At 37.4% G+C, this 23796-nt stretch overlaps 1 protein-coding gene across 1 annotated transcript; it reads left to right on the top strand.

The window, feature by feature from the left end:
* The first annotated feature begins 4825 nt into the window (after window positions 1–4825).
* On the top strand, window positions 4826–22611 carry LOC129250778 (uncharacterized). Its single transcript, XM_054890377.1, has 5 exons — window positions 4826–5005; window positions 10262–10457; window positions 14775–14927; window positions 19106–19257; window positions 19433–22611. Exons 1-5 carry the CDS (start codon window positions 4917–4919, stop codon window positions 19650–19652), a joined length of 810 nt encoding a protein of 269 aa, XP_054746352.1. The 5' UTR covers window positions 4826–4916; the 3' UTR covers window positions 19653–22611.
* Window positions 22612–23796: the final 1185 nt, after the last annotated feature.

A 23796-nucleotide genomic window follows, 5' to 3' on the forward strand; every position in this document is an offset into this window, starting at 1 on the left:
GGGGTGAAGAAATCGACATACAGGTGTCAAAAAATGATAACAGTTACAGTGCGAACTGCACTGTAGACCAGGGCGTCGCATTCGTGAAATGGAGACTACGCAGATACAGTTGCAATGTACTGAATTACTTTTTAAAAAACACTATTTAATAAGCAAGAGAACTGGCAGACGACTCCAACATTGCGTATGGATCCTTTCAGGATATTGTAGTTACAGATTTGGATTTGCGCCAAAAAGATTTCCAAGGCGGAATTTGATACAACATTCACCAATCGCATCTCATGAGACGAGACGTAGGCTTATGTGTACGACACGCAATTCAGACAACAGGCGATTGAGTGAAGGGCTCCGAATGAAGTAAAACCAAAAAAACCACATCGTTTTTAGTCAAAAAAGAAAGCGATGCACACGATTCTTATAGATTATAACAGTACTGTACTCGTACACCACGAATTTTTGGCAGGAGGTTAGACATTTACATGAATCAATTTGCCAAAAAAGACAGGTTTTGTGGGAAAGGTTAGGTTAGGTTAGACAGGTTGGCAATAAGCCACGCATAGACCTTTTGGTCCCTAGCGATACCGATGCATTTCCTGCATCTCTCTGAATAACGATTTTTTATGGCCGGAATTGGATCGTATTGATCTGGACAACGTTTATTTTCAACAAGACGGCGCTACGTGCCACGAAATCATTGATCTTTTACGGGAAAAGTTTGCGGACCGAGTTATCTCTCGAAGAGGTGATCATAATTGGCCACCGAGATCTTGTGATTTAAGACCTTGTGACTTTCTCTCAAAGATAGAATTCGTGAGGCTATCGAGGACATAGGGCACCCATTTTGCAATTCGGTTATGGAAAATTTCATTTTTTGGATATAATACAATATGAGCTTATTGCTTTTATTCCTGTTTGACTGTCCACATATATGTACATATTATTAATTATAGAGTTCTTTCTTGTTTTTGTGTAGGCTAGCTTCGCGGCTTTCCCCACAGCAAAAACTTCCGCTTGGAAAATACTGCTCTGGTCTGGCAGCTTGTGGGTACAATGAATTTTGTGCCATGATAAATCACAGATGGACAGTGCCATCAATATCAGTGAATTTTTGACCAAGAACGAAACGTATACCATCCAACAATCCATCGATGATCGAGTCAAAAAACCATTACAGGGAAGTGACGTTTTAACAGCCGAAAGGGAGTAATGGAAAAATTTAAGATTGTTCTGTGGGCTATACCGAAAATAATGTTCCAATCTTTCGAGAGCTGGATCATAAGTTGGCTTAAGTGCGTTGCAGTTGAGCAGTTGGGGAGTACCTCGAAAGCGTTAATATCACTTATGGAGAATAAACTTGCATTTTGAATTTTCTGAATATATTCCGGGAACTTTTTGATCAGGCGTTATTGAACATTTTTTAATTGTTTAAATGAGCGAGAAAAAAATAAATATATAAGTCGGATCACTCAAAATTTCAGAATACCTATTATGTATAATTCTTGAAGAACTAACCTCTGAGATCTCAATTCATATTCAAATTTGCTAACCGCTTCAAGACTAAGCATGGAAATAAAAAGACTTATGAAGGGTTATCTAAAACCACAAGATAACATGGTACACGGGCGGATCCTCTACCGGGAAGGTGTAGGGGCAGGTGTATGTGAGGAAAATATACTCGGAAGTGCTAGGAAAGAAGAAAAATATAAAAGATAAAAACATAAAATCTTTCTGGTTACATCAAACTGGTGCTGGGATGTCTTGATAAGCTGAAAATCTGAGGCTGGAATAATGAGGTACATATGCTATGGGTCCCAGGGTACATAGGATTTAGTGGGAATGAAACCGCGGATAAATTAGCTCGAAAAGGGGCGATCCCCCATTTACATGCCAATAGCCATTTTGTGACCTAGGGAATGGTAACTTCTCCTCTATCATGCCGGAAGAAGAGGTAAGACAAAGAGATAATACAGGGGTAATATGCCGTGTTTTTTTTTGTGTAAGGAGGTTAAAATCAAATGCCGGAAACCAGTGGTAAGAGAGGGATACTCCCACTAGCACTATAATCGGTCGTTTTCAATCTTGGAACTACGTGCAGCCGTTTATGTCTATCGAAACAACAAATTCCTGCGCCCAGGTTCCCCTCTTGGGTGTGACTGTACGCCATCGATAGTATCTACTCCTCCCAATGCGTTCACAAGCGGTTGTAGTCAAGCTGCTAATATTGGGTTTCCTTCTCACAGTCACTCTGGTTGAGCTTTATCACGACTGCAGTCGAATGCCCTCTCCAGCATTTCTCGTTCTTAATTAAACGTTTGCAGTGAAAGGCCACGTATTCTGCGCTCTCTGCTGCATTCGAGCAACTGGGGCAAAAAGAGCTGTCAGTCACCTGGAAACGGTGTAGATGTCCCAAGAAGCAGCAGATGTAAGTATCTGTGTTACGTAGTAGTTGATATTGCAATGCTTTCTGAATAGAATGAATATCCACCTTTCGAGAACTGGTAATAAGATTGTACGTTCACCGGCCTTTAGTTGAACTTTCTCACTTAATTTAAAGATTGTATGGAATTGAATAAGAATAATTTTAAAATCATCGCAAAATAATAACAGGACATTGATTGAATCATGATCTTACTTTCCTCCAATGGAATTGCAGGTTCTGTTGAGTGGAAATTTAAATCGCTAAACTTGTGCCTAGCACTGATTCACAACTGAACAAACACCTGGATAAACATATTGGGCTCAGAGAAATACTCTGAATCCATGAAGGAGCCTCAATACAACTTTCAGGTCGCAGTGCTAAATCTATATATATAAAAATTAAGCCGAAAAAAAGTGTGCATTTGTCTCCGGTAATCTCAGCAACGCGTGTAAGGAAAACAATGAAAGTTTCACACATCGTTGGTGTTGCTTTGGCAAAGGTTTCTGTGAAGCTTGGTTGAAATCCGATAACGCGTGTGTGTGCGGTGCGCTAGTTAAGTAAGTGTGTTTTTGCTATTTGCCGCACGTATTTTTTGTACCGCACATAGCATTCATTAGAATTGAATACATTTTGGTCGTGTGTGTCTGGACCGATTATTATGAAATTTGGTATATAAATATATTTTTCCACGGTGAAGGTTAGTATAAAATGCTTATTGATTCCACTCGCCACCAGGTGGCGCTGCCGAAGGCCAAAACGAGGACCCGGGTAACCCTAGGATGTGTTTTTACATTGTGGGTATCAAATCAAAGCTACTGATGAGTGCTTTAATACAGAGTATTTTTTAGATCTCTGAGTTACCAGGGTCTCGAGATATAGCCGAAAAGGTGGACCAAGGTACCCTTGGATGTGTTTGTACAACATGGGTATCAGATGGAAGCTGTTGATGAAAGCTTTTAAGTGAAGTAATTTTTACTGCCCGTTTCCGGGATAAAGAAAGGAGATGGAGCTGGAGATGGAAGAGGAAAAGGAATAGCTACAGGAAGAGGAAGAGGAAAAGGAAGACCACTTATTATTAACAATTAAAAAAAAAATTGTAAACAAATTTTAAAATGTTACATATACGCTTATTATATAAACGTTAATCTGAAGTCAGTTATAGTGAAAAATTCATTGTATAATTGCTGGCGTGATTGGTGATCGTTTCCTTAATTTTTTGCAGAAAGGTTATGCTAATATGAGATATTACCTATATCATTCATATATTTACGTATTACCTGTGTACTCACAAATATACGGTTGAAGCAAATATATGTCAGTTTTTTTACTTCGCCTGGAAAAGTTTATATAAATTTAAGAAGAGTAAATAGAACTTATTTTACATCAGACTTCACGCAAAAAAGCGGAGGGGAATAGAACAGTTCTCTTCTCCTTCTCCGCTTTTTCGTACACGACGAAGTGCATGTATCATACGATTGATGTTGTTGTTTATGTGTAAAGGGGAGCGCATCTATGCAAATGCAGAACGGAACAACGACGCGCTCAAACTTTCTGATTTGAAAGTAAAACACAAGTGAGTATTTTTTCTCCAGAGAAAACCACGTTTAATTAATGAATCTAGATTTTTTTAAAGACGTCCAGCGGAACGGGCGTGTTTTCGCTAGTCCCCTCATAATAATAATTACAAATAATGTATTGCTTACATTGAAAAGTTTCCTTGATCAAACGTAATCAACGTATACCTACATAAAAATCACTTGTTCAGTATCGTACATTGATTCAAGTGCGTAATATTTGTTATTAAGCTCTGTAGACACAGTATAACAGTGAATAATTTAATTATACGTAAATACACATTCAAGTCTAAATATAGATACAGTAATCGCCGCTTTCGAGAATTGCACATAGACACACACTCATAGGCTTTCGCTTTTAATAGAACAAATGTATGAACTGTTCTGCTTCCATGGAAAATATAATATATGTACCTAATTTTCCCGCAAAATAGAATTCCGCTCTATTGAATTTCCCTGCTTAAAAAGCAAATAAATATCTACTAAACTAGGATTGGATTTGTTGAATATTTATTATTATTTATATTCTCTGAAAATGTTATCTGGTAAGTGGAATGAATTGAATTAATGTCTATTTAACGGTTTTCTTTTATTATTATACCTTTTTTGAATTAGTTTAATTTTTTTTTTTTGATTAAGTCATAATAAGTTTTCTATTTTATAATTGAACATTTCATTATTTTAAACAGGATTTTTTCAACTGAAATATTGCTCTATAAAACGGAGTCCGGTTTACTCAATAACAACTTTTTTTATGTTCTATTAAGCGAGGATTACTGTACATATTTGCAATGCGAGGAAAGTACACATGTCGTAGCGATAGTTGCAACGATCATGTGATTCATTGAATAGCAACGGCTCGGCAAAGTCATTCAGAAGTTTTTATCGATTTCACTAGTGCAACTTTAGCGATTTTGAAGAAAATGAACTTAAAAACTTATTTAATATTTGTGTATCTGTGTTCGATTTTAACTGTTACTTATTCTACTGTTGCTGCTGAATGGAAAATAAGGTATGTAAGCGCACGCTTTTTTAAAAAATCATATCTCAAAGACATTCATATTTAGGTGATTCACAAGGTGTCACAAAGTCATATGTCATATAGTACAAACATTTGTGCGGGCTTACAACTCTTATAGTACTATTGTATATATATAAATGGAATCAAATCGCTGAGCGTACTTCGTTGGTCGAAACTTTGCTTTCAATACTAAACACGCTGCAGTATATGAGATTGAACACAATCAAAGTAAAGGCGAAGTTCGCCTGACGAATAGGGCTGTCACAATGGGTTCTTTGCATTCGTTGCGGCAACGCATTCAACTGACGTGTAGTGTAAAACGTACCGTGGTGCCACAATGAAAGTATTGCCGCATATAAACAAAAAACAAACAGATGTTCTTGTCGTGAAAGCAAATATAATATTTAGTTGTGTTAAAGAAGTTGTTGTTGGTTGTGAAATATGTTATAAAGTTAATGCTTATTGAAGCGAAAGAGGGTTTTAAAAGATTTTATGATAGTCGTAGACGGTGGGTGCGACCATAACGCACATTCATTTTTCAGGACAACTTGGTTAAGCCTAGCCTTTTCCTTACTTGTTTAACCTTTAATCGAAATTGCCTGCATTTTATTTGATATCATAAAAAAACCAGCGATACAAATTTGCGCGATACAAAATCGTTCTTCTTTAAGCAGTTGTCATTTTTGCCGCATTTGCAATACGGAAAAAGTAGAAAACTGTCAGTTTTTGTGCATTCCGGAATGACTTACGGCACGTATTTGGCGGCTTCGACTCAAATGCAAATAATCTATTTTGCTGTCAGTAAAATTCGTTGCCGGAACGGATGGGGACGGGACTATAACAGTGAAATTCGCCTGACGTAGTTCGTCGCGAATAGATTTATGTTTAATTTTGCCACTGCCGACGGCGATAAAGTTAGCTCACAGTGAAAAATGTAAAAAATCCTTTTCGCAAACCCATTGAACAGAATTGCAGCGGACAGCGGGACACAAATTTAATAGCAACACATTTAATAGCACGAAATTGCACATAATTGCGACGGGGACGGATTTCTCACCGCCGGTTATTTATACGGCGGGAAAATAATTCGATTGATTTATATTTTTTCCAACGGGTTGAAGATTCTTTTCTAATTACAACATCGGGCAAATAACAAGGAACAATATTTGATTTGTACAAGAAAATCCATACAGTTTTAATAATTTAGAAATGTGTTGTTTTTTATAACAATGAGTTTCAACGAGTTGCGTCACAAATACAACAAGCGAAAATATTTCCCCACAAAATTAATTTTATTCTAACCACTAAATGTCAGCTGAAAACTCTCCCGCCGCAATAGCGTTTTCTGTTCCCGTCGTAATTGTGTTTAAGGGGGGGTAAGGGATAAACGCTAAAAAAACACTTTTTTCATGAATTTATTGTAGCGAAAAGGTTCAAGTCAGTTTATTAAAAGTTATTGCATATTATAAAGTAACATTTCAAGAATATTTGATAAAATTTTCATGGAAAAATATTGCAAAATGAGCGAATGAGAGCACATTTACGTAGACGTCTTTTCAAAAATACATTTTGCAGTAGTCAGCATATCTCAGCGTAGAATCATCTGAAATCAAAAAAATCGAATAATTTAGTTAAAGTATGAGTTAAACTTCCTCCCAACGTTTATTTTGACGATTTATTTTCATTTTCAGCCATTTGGTAGTCGTTTGAAGTAAAAAGTGATTTTTGACGAAAAAATGCCGCCATTTTGTAGGTGTAAAACCACCTTAATATAAAAAAAATGGCGAAAAAAAAACGTTGGCGGGAGGTTTTTTATATGTAAAATATGTGTGCAAAATTTCAAAAGGATCGGTTGAGTAGTTTTCAAATGCCAATGACTACGCACTTTAAAAAAAAAGGTTCGAGAAAACCGCGTTTAAAGTTTTAAGTTATCTCGGTAGATGCTTGAGGCGGCTCGGCTTTATGCTCTATAACTTAAAAAGTTTTGCTCGGATTGACTTAAAATTTTAACACGGTATTTTTGAAATGTTTTACTACAATAACATGCAAAAAAAAATCGATTTTTATCCCTTGCCCCCCCCCTTAATTTTGCCACTGCCGACGGCGATAAAGTTAGCTCATAGTGAAAAATGTAAAAAATCCTTTTCGCAAACCCCTTGAACAGAATTGCAGCGGACAGCGGGACACAAATTTAATAGCAACACATTTAATAGCACGAAATTGCACATAATTCCGACGGGGACGGACTCCTCACCGCCGGTTATTTATACGGCGGGAAAATAATTCGATTGATTTATATTTTCTCCAATGGGTTGAAGATTCTTTTCTAATTACTTGAGGGCAATTCGTTTGTTTACAAGCAACATCGGGCAAATAACAAGCAACAATATTCGATTTGTACAAGAAAATCCATACAGTTTGAATAATTTAGAAATAAGTTGTTTTTTATAGCAATGAGTTTCAACGAGTTGCGTCACAAATACAACAAGCGAAAATATTTCCCCACAAAATTAATTTTTTTTAACCATTAAATGTCAGCTGAAAACCCTCCCGCCGCAATATCGTTTTCTGTTCCCGTCGTAATTGTGTTTAACCGACCGAATTTTCCGACGGACGTTAATCAGCTGACGGGTGATCGCCACGTCAACGCGTTACTCGCTGTTCCGCTGCAACTCTATTTCGGGCCAAACGTTGGCTCACTTGCGGACACGTCTTGTATATTGTAAAAATGTTACTTAAAACTAATTTGAATTAATCGAAAAACTAATCATCTTTCCCCTTTTGATGCCAATTTCATTTTTGTTCTGTTTAACTAGGTGAAATGCTGCGACGAGTTGTTCTACGGCTATGATTCAAATTCTTGACGACATTAGGATATGTTTTGAAAAAAATCATCTAAAATAACTCTGACTACTTGATTTTTCTAAAACTTTTGACTCGGTTAATCATAAAGTATTATGCACTAAGGCAAAAAACCACTTTGGGTCTAATGAATCCGCAGTAAAGGTAATGAGAAGCTGTCTTGGCAGTAATCACCGTGTAAAAGTTAGTTCCCAGCTCCCTCAGTTTCCTGTACTGTAGTTTTAACTGTGAGACTTATCACCTATAATTTCTTGGACTTCAAATATGGTCCATGTCTTAACAGTTCCGGGCTAGCTCAGCTCCATGGGCTCCAGTTTCAACAGTGACTTATCATCTATAACCTCTTGAGCTGCAAATATGGTCCGTGTGTTAACAGTGATAAGTCTTATGTGTTACCCTTAAATTTGCTTACGAAACAGGATAAGGTAAATTTGCACATTGACGGATTACACTTCACTCAATATTCTCCCTTTCAGCAAATCAGTGCCATTGAGGTTTACGAGCTCCTAGCAATGAAGTTGTAGTGGTAGGCGCTGGAATTTTTAATTATCACCAGTCAGAATAGATGGCTTTTTCCCCCTACTCCTAATGAGGGTTATTCAAATTTTGAAGTAAACGAAATTATAAGGCGAGGAGGAGATCAGCCCTTTGCTATCCCTGTATCTTTAAAGAAAACCAGAGCCGTTAACCAAACTGAAGTTTCCGATGAAGCAGTCACCTATTTGGGTCCACTGAAGAATTTTAGAACATTAATGCTCGTACATAACCCAAATTCTGACTCAGGTGTTTTGTGAGCTACAAAAAACGTAGACACAAGGGTGGGTTTGGGTAAGTAAAGTGAAAATATTTTTAGAAATTTAGGGCTTGATCTTTAGCCTAACACTAAAGACCACAGCTGTGAGCAGTAACACAAATGATGGCTTGGTAAATGGAGAAAGGGGGCACCACAGTTTGGTGAATTGGAAAATATCTCAGCAGTGGGTTGGTAATGCCTCCTTAAATTCGCAACAGAAGCAGGCAGCATGCGGATGGACTATTTCAAAACGCATTACTAATGAACTCCATCTGGTATCACTATGTACCGAACTGGTGGCTGCGTGATTGCGAGTCAACCAGTTCAACCTAACTTAATCTAAATGAACAAACAGGTCAACATATGCATATTAATCGGGATAGAGAGCACTCAAACTGGCAATTGCAAAGGCTCAAATTATATAGGAATGCATAGAATGCATGCAGAATTCTTAAAATTTTTCCGGATAGGCAATTGACCGTGATTTTTGTGCCATATAAAAAAATTCAAGCAGGCACTTTGTATGAAAGAAAAGGAGGCGTGATTCGCAGCGAAAAAAATTGTCAAAAATCAACGGTATTTTGTACTTACTTGAAACTTGCCCTTTGTTATCAAGAAATTCAGTGGGCTATAAAACTTCGACCGCCGTTGTCGAATGGGTTGGTGCGTGACAACCATTTAGCAGTACGTAAGTTCGAATTTCCATGCATGAAACACCAAAATGATAGAAAACCTTTTTTCTAAGAGCGGTCGCCCCTCGACAGGTAATGGCAAACCTGCGAGTGTATTTCTGTCATGAAAGAGCTCCTCATAAAATCCATTTGCTGTTCGGAGTCGGCATAAAATTGAAGGTCCCTCCATTTGTGGAACAACATCAAGGGACACATCACAAATAGTGAAGGGAGCTCATCCAAACACCCAAAAAGGATGTAAGTGCCAATTATTTTTTTATTGTAGAAAAATTCTGGTTGAAAAGTTAAAGTCTTTTTATGGAATTTCGAAGGATTTTTTCAAAACTTGCGTTTTTTGTCCTAGTATGAACTATTATATATTTTTATAAAAAGAATAATTGTGTGTTTATAATTTTGCAATAGAGTGTATATGGAAGAAATTGTAGGGGTGTAAATTAAAGTGAGTGAGTTACTTATGAGCAGGAGAACATTTCGTTAATGCACTTCTTACCTTTTTTTAAAACTCCGTAAAAAGAAAACTTTACTTTTATGGGAAAAAACTTTACTGTTCTGGAGTGGAAAATTCAAATATCTTAATTTGTACTGGAGATGAATACGTAAATAGTGCATTCTAAGGTGGTAGAATAAAATAAGTGGTAGAGTAACCCATGATAGATATTTGCCCACACTCGTGCCATCAGTTCTTAGTAGATTTACTTTACAATTCCAATTTATTCCAAAGAAGTGTAAAATACCATTTCTTTTCGTTCCATTTTCATTATCCCTAACAGTGAGGGAACATTGCTCAATTCGCTTAATTCCCTACTGTAAGCTTATATGTACAAGTATAAGCAGTGTTATTTTATTTTTATGCATCTTTTATAATTATGCAATATTTATTTCTCCCTTTTACCCGTTTAGCCACCTTGTCAACGGTTTAATGAGCAATTCTTCGGAGTCAGAGCCGACGATAGAGGAGAGCGATGAGGCAGAAGAAACTACCTGGACAAATATTAATGCGCAGGTGGATGTAGTCATTCCGATGGTTTTGAACCACTTAAATAGTATGCAGATTGAACATATGCACTTACCGGATTTGAGCGAGACTATTTCTTTGGTAGGAAAAAAATTTTAATTTGGCTACAAATATTTTTTTTCATGATAATCTTATACAAATAAGTAAAAAAAAAAACATTGAAATCAATTTCATACACATATTGTAATAGACATGTATTAAATTATTGTACAATAAATTTAATTTACTCAAATTGAATTAAATTCAATTCAATGCAATTTATTTGAATTCAATTAAACTCAATTCAATTCAATTTAATTAAGTTCACTTCAATTCAATTCAACTCACTCATTCGATTCAATTCAATGGAATTAATTTCAATTCAGTTGAACTCAATTCAATCAAATTCAATTCATTTCATTTCAATTTAATCCAATTCATTTCAATTCAGTTGAACTCAATTCAATGAAATTTAATTCATTTCATTTCAATTCATTTCATTTCAATTTAATTAATTTCAATTGAATGCAATACATTTCAATTTAATTTATTTCAATGACTTTAATTTAATTTAACCCTTTCAATCCGACTTCTGGGCAATGTAAAAACATTGGTAAAGAATTCAGTAAATTTCAGGCAATTCCTCTCCATGTTGGATTTTGATTTAGGAAATCAAATCCCAAACTGTGCTTCGTATTTTTTTGCTTAAAATGAATTTGCCGATCAGGAGCGTAGTGGGTAGAATGCGGGCATACGATTAGAACAACAAATTAGTACATAAGCCACTTCTCTCACCACAAGAAGAAAATAGCAGTAGCAAATCCTTATTAGTTTTAGTTCAAAAATGTTACTTAATTTATCATGAGTTACTATGACAAAATAAAAAAAAAAAAGAAAGTTTTGTAATTAGTAATAATCGGAGACACTTTCAAATTCAAAACAAAAGACTTATGCGACAAACTTTGTGGTGAGTAGGTACAATAAACTAATTGACTGATTTTAGAATTTTTAACTGTCTTGAAATCGTTTTTTTTTTGGTCTTGTTTTTAAACTGACTTTTATATTTCCTTACTTTACGATCTTATACTTAATTATAAAGTATTCATTGTCGTTTTTCTCTTCGACTAATACTACTTTTCTAAATAGATTTTTTGTTTTGCCTCGATGTTTTAAAAGTTGGCCGTTTAAAAAGTCGGCGCTAATATAAAAACTACTCAATTATTTGGGACAAACCTTTTTTTATTTTTCGGCATAGTCTCCTTTTAGGATTATACACTTCGTTCAACGCTGTTCTAACTTGTTGATCTCTTCCGCATATAACAGGACTTGTTCAAGTCTGAAAAATAGCCATTCGTTTCTGCAATCACCTCCTCGTTTGAATAAAATATTATTCCGGTCAGCCATTTCTTCTTTCATTGGAGAACAAATAGCATTTCGCTGGATCCGAGAGAACCAAGTCTGGAGAGGCGATGTGATACGTTTTAGAACCCTATTGCCTGCGCCAAGGCCATTGTAACCTCGGTCTACCTGAAATAAGATTCTATATTTCCCTCTACGTTGAGGGAGGTTATGAACTGCGTTCAATACACCGTGTCATATGATATACCCCTAACAGAGGGCTGCGACGCGAACTCACAAAATACTAAATGGGGTGACACGAAGTGCAACTACAAACCTACTTTTGTTACCAACAGATGCCAAGTAGTGATTGACCTAACCTTAACTAACGAAGTTTTGGCAGATCACATTAAAGGACGGTTGAGCTTGGAAGAGAAATCTCTATCTGATCACAGATTTACGGGACTTCGGCTAGGAAGTCTCAAATAGCTACTGGACATATACAACACTCTGTTGGGACCCCGTTTTCCAGATAGGCGGTTAATTCCTGATGAAGGAGATGGGAAACGGAAATAATTTGTTTTACACTGTTTTGACGACTTTAAGTTAGCGGGTCCGGATAGTGTGTATCAGAAGATGCTTAAGTGTGGGGAAATAAAAAGATGTTTAGGGCTTGTTTGGTAATTTGCCGTTTTTCCTACTCTTTGGAGGATAGTCTTCTCAGACCGGTGCAATACAAATATGCGCTGGTAAAAAGCTTCAGACTAAAAAGTCTGACACCCAATCGATAAAAACATTAAATCAAAGGGCTTGGTGGATTCCTAGCGGTCACCAACAGGCATGCCAAAACAGAAAGTCCTGTGAATGAGCTGGAACGAGGTGGGTGCACACAAAGAATCCTTGCTGATGTTTAGAGAGCTTTTAACATAGCCAGCTATGCGGCCAGCAGGTATGAAGTGGTCGAAGCAGTAATAAGGTGGAGTATCGTGTCAATAAAATTTCTTAAGGTGACATATTATATGTAAAACACAGAAGGCCCAGAATAAGATGGTTGCTGCACTTTGTAGCGTCTTGCTTTTAAACGGAAAAAGGAACTGGAAGCTCTAAGCCATCTAGTGCATAGAGGCGAAAACCTAAGTTCTTCCGCGATCTCCGAAGTCGAATGGGTTGATGCGTGACTACTATTCGGTAGTGCTAGGGTTTGAAACCTACTGTGAACCATAATTATAGAAAAAAAATACCAGTCTAACGGTTAGACGCGATAGAAGTGAAACCTTCCGTAAAACAAACTGAGAGAGAATGAGACGAAAGCAGCATTAGGAGCGGGATAATTATAGGTTCATTATAATATTGCTATAAAGTTCATATTTTATTTTCTTCATTTTATTATTATTCATCCTCAATGTTTTCAATTTCAACAAATGATACGAGTGGCTTATGATAGCTAAAATATGATACAAATGCTTTGGTTTCGATGTTGTCAACATATCTTTGGAATACCGCGTCAATTGTTGTTTTTGATCGTGTTGTCGATTCAGTGCGATTGTTACACATTTTTAAATTGAATGTAGTATTGAGAAAGTCAATTAAAGGAACCGCTGTGTTCAATGCAAAATTTACCTTAAAATCGCCACTTAAAATCATTGGAACTTTATCGTAATCTTTTCTAAGTATCCGCGATACTTCTGGTGTATACTTTATTAAATTTTCGTGAATGAATTCCGTGATGCTATTTATTGATTGATTCGGTGAAATATAAATTGCCACAATTAAAACTGTTTTTCCATTCCTCAATCTGGTTTCGCATGCGCATATTTCTCCCACTTTAGAGAGCTGAACAGATAGTGATTCTAGTTGCTGTGCATTCAGATCTATCTGTGGAGTTACAATACGAGCACCGTCATTTGGTTGTGGTATATTGCAACACCGCCTGCAATTGCGGTAAATATTTAAAAATGAAAATATTTACGAATATAAAAATACGGACGCAATACAGCACACGCGGTTGCTATTATGAGCGTCGTAACGCGTATATTACACAGACGTACTAACATACACACAAACATTCGTAAGACGCTTGGTCTAAACAAGTATTAGGTAGTGTAGTATAGGTATACATAATGCCCTCTCGCTCACCGTGGCTCCGTAATATGCAGACGCGCACACATACGTACTAGCATACATACAAACATACATACGTATGACGCTTGAACTAAACATCAAAGCAAGTAATAGGCAGTGTAGTATACATACTACAATACTCACTATACTAGCGTGGCTCACCAGTACGCAGCCACACACATATACGTATATCAACATATAACGCTTCGTAGTGTCGCTTTTTCGTTTCATCGAGTCTCAAATCACTGCCAACGATTCTAAAGAAGTTTTCACTTCAAAAACTTTTATTTAATAGCGGGTGCCCCTCGGCAGTCAATGGTAATGAAAAAGCTTCTCACCTCTTGGTAGGCGGCGTAAAACTGTAGGTCCCTTCATTTAATCTAGCAGAAATAGATATGTTGAGGATTTCATTAATAAAGCTCATGAGGACCCTTCAGTCAGCACTGACCCCTATAAATCAAGTGTTTCCTAAAAAGGCGTGGCAGGGTGCCAGCAAGATTCCTTATCAGACAGAGGGAGAGCGAGCACTAAAAGGATTAATTACAATCCACGGTACGACGTATGGTCCCTATAGGTATCACCGACAACCCTCTGTGTACATCTCGTTGTATAAGTAGGATGAAGAAAATAGTACAGGGCGTTTTCTCTGTCACGGTCCGGATATAGCAAGGTGCATATTTGGGTCGGCTATATGGAGAGTGGACGGGCTACATTATTTTTCACTTAACAAACTGCTAAGATTCTTAAAGAAATCTGGAAAGTTTGCATGGGAACAATGATCTGTTAATCCCTATTATTTAAATTTTTTCTCTTGGCCTTAAGCGCTATGAACAATATTGTCTAAGTGATTGGAAAAAATGTTAATTTTACTCAAATTAGTTCATACAATTCAATTTTATTTATACTTTTCTTACCTCGATGATTTATTTTTGAATATTTGGTTAATTTTGCATTCCACAGACTCCAATTTTGGCAGTGTACCAGGCCCAGTTGATTTTAAGCAACGGAATCGTATATAACGTCGAAGGGATCAAGCGAGAGGGCAACGCTTTGATGACATACAGAGACAAGATATTTATAATTCGATTCGACTTAAAAATTAGCAATTTACAGGTAAATCGGATTCCGTCATCTAATTTTTAATCATACATTTGTACATGAAGCACTAAGTCACGCAATGCCTTATCCGCAACGAACTACAATTAACACGAAAAGCAATTAGCTTGCAACAGAATATTTTCAATGTAATGATAACTTAGTGGCTTCATGTAGCTCATACACTATAATGTTTCACAACGTTTTTACCAACAAAAAATCGAACCATGTTTTTCGAAAATACTATTAACAAAAATTAACCTGAAAGGCCTGAACAAAACAAAAATCATCACTTTCACTTCACTCCACAAACTCGATAAAGTCTCAGTTAAGATCTGATAAAACGAATCCTTTGCAGACAAAGGCTCTTCCTCTCGGTGAGCTGGACTCACTGCCTAAAGTTCATGAAGCATAATAGTAAACTTTGTTATCAAAATAAGCAATTCTGCTTTCATAACATCGCGTCCACAGGACCGTCCAAAAGAAAAATGAGACCACACTGGTGGAGTCCGGAAACTCTGTCTTGAAATATCTTAAGTCGTTCAAAAATAGCCGGATCTTGGCATGTTTATAAGGAGGAACGGAAAATCTTAAAAAAACCGTCAGCAGAGCTCAAAGAGTGTCTTGAAATAATTTCTGCTGAAGCATTGAAGAAAGCTCTGAAGGAAATCGATTACGGAGTGTACTATCGAAAAATCCGACTTCCCCAAATTAACATACAAAAGTTTAACGGCGACTGGACCTCTTCGTGAGAGAACGGATTAAGGAACACGTCTTTTACGAGGTACGCAGAGAGCCCTGGATTGCAAAATACTGGCTGTAATATTATAACCTTTGCGGATGGCAATACATTGACAGCATCAGGGAAACACCTCCAAGTACTAAGCGAACTGCTACAAAACGCTCTTCACATAGCGGATAGCAGATTCAGGGAGGCCGAAATGGTGATATTCAAAGCACCTCTCTAAATGGATAGAACTTACACTTGCTATCGAGGGAAAGCACCTCAGGATTATTCTAGACTGTAAACTTAACTGGAACCGAAACATCGAAGACAGGTTCAGAAGTAAAAGATTGGAATGAAACCGCGCGTAGGATACTGGTTGTAGACTGTGATTGTGAGGTCCATTATCTTCTATGTCGCCACTGCTTGGTGGGCACAGTTGGAAAAGATGATATCGAAATGCAAACTGAAAAGAGTACAGAAAACAGCATCCGTGCCTACCCCAAGGGTGCTGCCCTCTACCGCCTCCAAGGCGTTTGGCACACTATTAGACCATCTGCCCATATGTATCTATAGCAAGTTCCGGGTAAATTTACACGAAATGAGATTTAATGCATGCCAACTCTGGAAAGATTTTAGATTTCAAAGTTCTAAGAACTCTTATGGGAAAACATAAATGTACCTGAGCCACGGAGCCCACTTTTGAGGCAGGTCTTGGGTAGATGGAATGAATATAGAAATATAATATAGAACCTCTGTCATAGCTACAGAACGAGAAGGAAGTGGAAAGTGTTGAACACTTTCTCTATCACTGGCCCACTTTTAACAGAACGCGACACCGCTGTCTCTTACTTCTACAGACGAATTGGTTTCACCAAATTAGATTAGGATTAGAGGAAAGACTCGAGCCCAATCATGTGGTATCAAGTGGTAACACATATGTACGTGTTTCTTAAGGTTTATGGCAGAGCTCAAATTTATAAATTTAGTTTGTAGCATTTCTTTGTAGCCAACAAGACTCGAGTTGAGCTGCCGACCTTAAACGTTCGCAAAGTTAAAGAAGGTATCAGAAGAGAAAAACATAGCAATCATGAATCAACTCTACATAGCAAAGCAAGGCCAAAAGCAAATACAAATATTATAGGCGAGTGCTAAAGCTGCGGGATGTGTAGACATATTTTTACTCAGTGTCAAAGAAAATCGAAAGTGATAAAAGATTAAGGTGCAAAAAAGAGTAGAGAGAATAACATCTTTTTATATCCGGTGTATGTTGTGACAGGGGGTCCTGAAAACAACAAACATACTCGGTGTGTCGATGGCGGTGTGTTGAAATTTCAGAAGTGAAGTTTCGATTTAAATGATTTAAAAATATGGTCGCATGTCAAACGTAAATGAAAAAAAAAATATGCGAAGTGACAATAATACGGAATACACCAGCAACAAGTTGAATGGGGTTTTAAATAAGTGCGGAATTAAAAGACAGTTGTCAGTGCCTTATACTCCACAACATAACGGAGTAGTGGAGAAAGTTACTCGCACAATCGTCGAGATGGCCAAGAGTATGTTAGTGTGGAAAAAGAGTTGTGGAGTGAGGCGATTCACACGGCAGTACACCTACAAAATCGCTCACATACAAAGCTGTTAAAATTTTGCTCTCCGTACAAATCATCGTATAACGGAATGCCGTCAGTAAAACATTTACGAACTTTTGGTTCGCGTGCATTTGCGTTAAACAAAATACATTGTGGAAAATTTAGTGCGAAAGGCAATGATACTCAGAAGTGCCTAAAGCGTGGCGTCAGATTTGTATAAAATTGAAATAGTACTGGTATGCGCACAGCGACAGCACAACAGATATCCTAATCATTATGAATTTTAAAGATAGCAATAGAGTAGAAGCAAATCAGAGTGACAACTTTGTACAGAAGAAAAATAGGAACTTGAAGATATAATCGTAATTGACGAAACGTCAGTGACATCGCCGAGCGTGAAGTAGGCCAAACAGTGACTCGGACGATGTGGAAGGTAAACAGCGTCATGGAAGAGTTAGGCGAAAGCTTATTTGTACAGAGGAAGAAAAATGTGCCAAAGGTTGCACTACTTATAGCATGGCGAGGATACTGAAATGACGCACTCTAAAGCATTAGCTGATGAATACTCTTTCGAGTGAAAGAAAACAATGCAGGAGGAGTATCCGGCACTTATGGCAACTAACAGATGTCCATCGTTTAATCTTCATCAGGGTCCCCATTGGGTCAAAGATGGGTTTTTGGCATCAAGTACTTTCTTGGATTTGAAATAGAGCGAAATGGAAAAAGAGGCGAAAAATTCATTAATACTGAAGAAAAAAAACAATAAATTATTATTTTACAACAAAAGGAGCACTAGATCAGAGGAAGGAGTACTTGACATCATCGGCCTTAACAACCGCACTGTTAGTTCCGCCTTTTCCAAACTGGATGAAAAGGCAAAGCGAATGGGTTTGGTGGTGAACGAGGACTAAACGAATTACCTCCTGTCATCAAGCAAACAGTCGGTGCACTCATGCATCGGCACCCACGTCACTGTTGACAGTTATGATTTCAAGGTAGTAAAAGACTTCGTATATTTAGGAACCAGCATTAACACCGATAACAATGTCAGCCTGGAAATCCAACTTAGAATCTCTCTTGCCAACAAGTGCTACTTTAAACTAAGGAGTATGGTTTGACCATGTCGAATAGCCTCATTCACATGGTGTAGCTGGGCAATGCAGAGTTCCTTATTGACCGTGGCATTCTTTTCGGTAATTTCCCAGTGCACCATGCGCTCCCAGTCCCACTACACACATATCATGATCTTCTTTGGATGAAGATCTGCCTTGACTCTTTGGCTTTGGCGTATCTCTTGGAGCTACCCGCTCCATTCTTTGCTTCATATTGATGTATGACGACGATTCGGTACAAAAACCGCTGTTTATGACTGCCTATTGCTCGATGGCGGGCGAGATGCTGAGAAACAATTTGAAGGAAACTTTCTTTGATTTTTTCGTTGAGCTCGTTAGGCACTCAGGCTCTAAATTTTTCGGCAAATCCCATTGAATGAAGGTGATTGAGAATAGCTTTATGATCACAGTTAATTTTTTCGGCCAATTCTCGACTGGTTTGGCAACCGTTCTCCTTCATCGAGCTCAGGAGGCCTTCCGCTGTTCCGCTGCGGGACATGTCATCGATGTCAAAGTCGCCATTTTTGAACTTTGCAAACCGTTTTCGTACTATAGACTCGCCTATGACACCTTCTCCATACACGTCACAAATGTCGCGGGCTGCTTCGGCAGTTTTTTTCACTTCGAAGAAAAGCAAAGCAGAAAGAGTTCTATCGAATAAATACTTACCCTTTGCCAAACAGCAAACAAATCGTTGTAAAATAAAAGAAAATATAAAAACGTTACTTCCCCAACTCAATATTTTTTTACATTTTTGGCTTTTTCCAGTTTGAATACGACTTTCTTCTTCAATTAATGCCCGTTCAGGGATATGGAAAGGTAATGGGTGCCTTAGACGACACAATTGTCCATGCGGAGATGTCAATAGATGTAACAAATATCAGTCTAACCCTCAACAAATTTCGACTCGTTCAGTTTAGGTAAGAGGAAGAAAAATTGTTCAGAATGAGCTCGTTTATGTTGTTTATCTAAGAATTATCGACTATTTTAATACTTCTTGCTCTGATGTTATGTATTTCGTGTATGGCGGAACACAAAAATGTATTTATAAGTATTTATAAATTGTAATGTTTAAATTAAATTAAATTTCAACAGGAAAATATACGTTCAGTTGGAGCAGATTCAATTAATACGACAGCTGACTGGCTTAATTTTGACTCCAATTACAAATTTGTTTAAAGATCGGATAACTACATCGATATCGGACGGTTTGGAAAAGGAGATGGGCACTATTTTTGAGGATTTTAATGTCGGTGATCCTTTACAACTTCGAATGTTTGCAAAGAAGCTGCTATCAGGATTGACAGGTCAATAAATAATAAAAAGTTTTAGTCCACTTTTCACTAGTGATTTTAAAGATTTCATAGAATGGCAGAATGGCACTTTTGTATCGAATTTAAATATTATTTTGCAATTTATTATATTATATATATAAATATGTACGTATGTATATGCCGGATGAATCAAATTAAATGCGAACAGTTACTCATAAAAGTATGCATGCAGAAAAAATATTCCCATGAAAGAGGATTATCAATTCTCTAAATCAGAATTAGTACACAGTGGAACAATATTTGTAGTTGTGTAGATGTACCTTGACCCTGTCGTTGTTGGAAAAGCCTTGATGGCTGCTTTACTTGCTGTGCGAAAATTACTCTGCTATATTGTGTAGCAATTTTATAAATTACTACGCAAATATTTCTTTCATATTGAATTTTTTTCCTTATGCACTCTGCTCGGGAACATAGGGCCTCGACAAGACTCTTCCACAAGCTGAATGTGATGTCGGCTTCTGCTAGCTCACGCAACATCGACCTTCTCCAAGTATTCTTTGGACGATCGCGACCTCTGCTCCCTTGCGTGTTCCAGTCCAATGCCATTCTGGTGATGCTATCGGGTGGTTTTCTAAGCGTGTGACCTATCCATCGCCACTTTTTGCGTTTGATTTGCCATAAGATGGGCGCCTCATTCGTTGATCTCCATAGCGCGTCGTTGTTGATGGTATTTTCGACCAGAATATTCTACAGATGATGCGCAGGCATTTGTTGACGAAAGATTGTAGTTTCTGTGGGATGGTGTTAGAGTCAGTCATGTTTCATTCCATACAACAATACTGACTTCACACATGAGCTGAATATTCGCAGTTTAGAGCGCCTGGAGATTTGCGAACTCGACCATACTGTATGCACTCGGCCGAACGCCACCCTTGCTTTGTTTAGTCTGTAATTGACATCTTAATCTACTTCGCCGTCGCCTGCAGCCAACAAATTCCACTGGGCACCCGTCAACCATTATATGTGATGCTTTATTGCGGTTGACTCTCATAGCCTTCGTCTTAGCGCTGTTGATCTCGAGTCTCACAGTGCGTGCCAGCGTGACTAGTCTGACCACCTTCGCTCGCATGTCAGTGAGTTTGTGAGAGAGGTGGCAGATGTCATCGGCGAAGTCCATGTCCTCAAGATGTCTGGTGAAACTCCATTTGATGCCTCTTATTGATCTATAGTTTCATCAAATATTTGTTATACTTCCACTCTTTCTTCAGTTATACTTGTATAGCCGCGGATTTGTAACAACACTACGGCTATGCTTTGTCTTATTCAAGCTCAATGTTAGCTTTCCTTATTCGTCTGACATGCAAGAAATATGTAAGAGAAAATAACGATTTCTCACATTTCGACGTGTTTCTTGAGCGCAAGTTGATCGTAATACCCAGCACTACATAGTACTCCTCGGACCCATGGTGAAAAGAATTGAGAAGGTGTGGCCAATAACAGACCGGCTCACAGCGAATTTGCCGAAATCAGCTGATAGGCTGACTAGGGCCACGAAGCGGTTTGTTTACGAAGAAATTAAGGTTGTGTTGGTGATTTGCGAAAAAATCGGCAAATTTCGGCTGCCGATAAGATTGTGTTAGTGACATACGAAAAAAATCAGGACCGTCTTCGCTCATATTGCTTCATTGCTATCTGAACAACAACTGTTTGGACTAGTGTGTGAGTACATGTGAAATGATCGTGCAGAATTCGGTTGAATCTCACTGCAAGCCGAAATTCTCCTCACACTTTTCTTTTTCACCTTGTAAATCTATCATCCTTGTCTCGAACCGCTTGTTATTTTTTTAAGACCAGGTATGTGTATCGTTTTAACTTTTCTTATTGGAATGCGGCTTCGTGCTTTGTGAATATGTGGGAGTGTCCAAGGCAAATTCGACATTTGATAATACGCGACGGTTGCTCATTTTCTATACCTTTTTGAATTGGAAAGTGACTTATTTTTCTCAACTTACTTTTGAGATTTATTTTCCAAATCCTACTTTTTAATTAATTAATATCAATATTTATACATAATTATCTATCAAATTTAAAGGGTCTAGTAAATATGGTTAATGTTTTTGTATCTCGTTCGAACTTGAAAAGAAGCACTCGGAGATTTGGTAACTCGTAAAGCCCTCAGGCTAAAAAGATCATTGTGTTCAAAGCTCTAGAAAGTAAAAGGATAGATAGTCAAGGAGGAATGGAGAGAAGTGATAGAGAGAAAAAGATAGAATATAATAGAGACGGAGACAGAGATAGCTAGTCCTTTGAGCATTTTCCAGATTCTTTGACAAATCTGAAAATATCCTGGATTTTGACAGAACTAATTTTACTCATTCTCATGACATCAGAACCCTGCACTAGCAAAGGCGGGGTACACGCAGAGAAAATGTTCAGTGCTATCTGTAAGCAAGACAGGCCAATCGGGCCCTCAATGCTTCCAATGGTGGGCATATGCTGACCCCATGGATTGTGTCCTGTAATAATAACGACCATCAACCGAACGTCTTTTCTACCAAGTTTTAGAACAAAGTTCGACAGTTTTCTTTTCGGGCTTGTCCCAAAACACTTTGCAGTTCTGCAGCGTTTTAGATTGGACCATCACTTTTCATGTAAATTGCATTCATATTCGCATACATTTCTCGTTAAAACATGTTTTAGGAAACTCACTTCAGACAGCAAATATTTGGTAATACCTGCCGTAAGCTTGTTATTTGTAATACAAAATGCTCCAAAATAATTCTGCATACATACTTTTATAGTTAACTGTATGTATTTCAAAAATAGTAGCTGTTTCACATTCCATACTCAAAAGTTGTTTTTTAATTCGTATATAATCTTAAATATTGTAAATTATTATATAAATAGAAAAAGGGTGATTTGTTGTTGTGTTAGTTTTAATTACATTTATACTTTTACTACATAGTTATAGGGCTTGCAACGCTGTAAATATTGACTTTTAAAATAAAGCACATGATACAATAAAAAAGCTGGTTCCCAAAGCGAACCTGTACATGGTGAAGTCCTTAGAGCAACAACAATATTTACAAAACAAATCAGTTGCTCTAGTAAGAACACCTTGTATGAATTCGCGTTGGTTTTTCTTACTTCTTCTTTTTCTTTTATTTCTTCCTTTTTCGCTGTAGCTAAGACTTAAACAATTGACAATATTTTATGCAAATGATTATTGTGCTTATGTTCATGTAGATCAAATAGCTGGGTAGGAGAAATGGTTGAAGTACCAGTCTGGTACTCCCCAGGTATGACTAAAGCGTGCTATTGATACCATAGATGAGACTGCCAACGAGGAGATATCTACAGCCAGACAGAGCTGTTGATGTAATGGAGCAGATTGAAGGGATTTAGTGTGGCGCACTGCACCAGGCTGTCGAGGAAAGGAATACCCAGTGACCTTAATCGTCTAGCTGCTAAACCTGGGTATTTACAGAGAAAGTGCTTTTAGTATGCAATACTGCTTTTGTTGTGCCATAAAACGTGCAAAAGAGGGCGTTAAGTTTGTTCATGTTGTAAAACACAAAAGAAAAGATTGTGTAAAATCGTGCGGCGCCTCATTGAAACCAGGCGAAAAAGTTGGCCTGCATCACTTTTCGGCAACTGATTTCGAGATCGGGCCAAATCGGAAAAGGACGAAGTTATCTATTGATGTTCTTTCCATGCCTATCGAAGTTTTGCATTGCTAGAATGAGCACGAGACGGCCCATCCATTGGTTGACGTCTCTAGGTAAACAAAGTAGATCCTTTTTCATTTAAAAAGTGTAGTTTTATTTAAACCAATTTTGATTTAGTTTATATACTGATCGGCGTGTGTTACAGGAACGACTTGGGAAACTGGATAAATACAAATGTAACGTTATTCAAATACTTTTTGACCGGCTAATTAAAAGTTGGACGACCCAACCGAAACAATTCATTGGGGTTGGAACGATATGGCGCATGGATTAACATGGATTTTTGTGGGAAACTTATAGTTTTTAAGAAATAGATTGTTAAAGCTTTTGTGAAACATACCGAACGTTCCGAACGGGAATGGTTAAGTCGTAAATATAATTAATTAAGTACTATTCATAATATAACATACACTTAATCTATGGCTTATAACGACTTTTTTCAACTTTTTACTACCTT

This window comes from Anastrepha obliqua, chromosome 1 (genome assembly GCF_027943255.1).
Source record: "Anastrepha obliqua isolate idAnaObli1 chromosome 1, idAnaObli1_1.0, whole genome shotgun sequence".
Lineage (NCBI taxonomy): Eukaryota > Metazoa > Arthropoda > Insecta > Diptera > Tephritidae > Anastrepha > Anastrepha obliqua.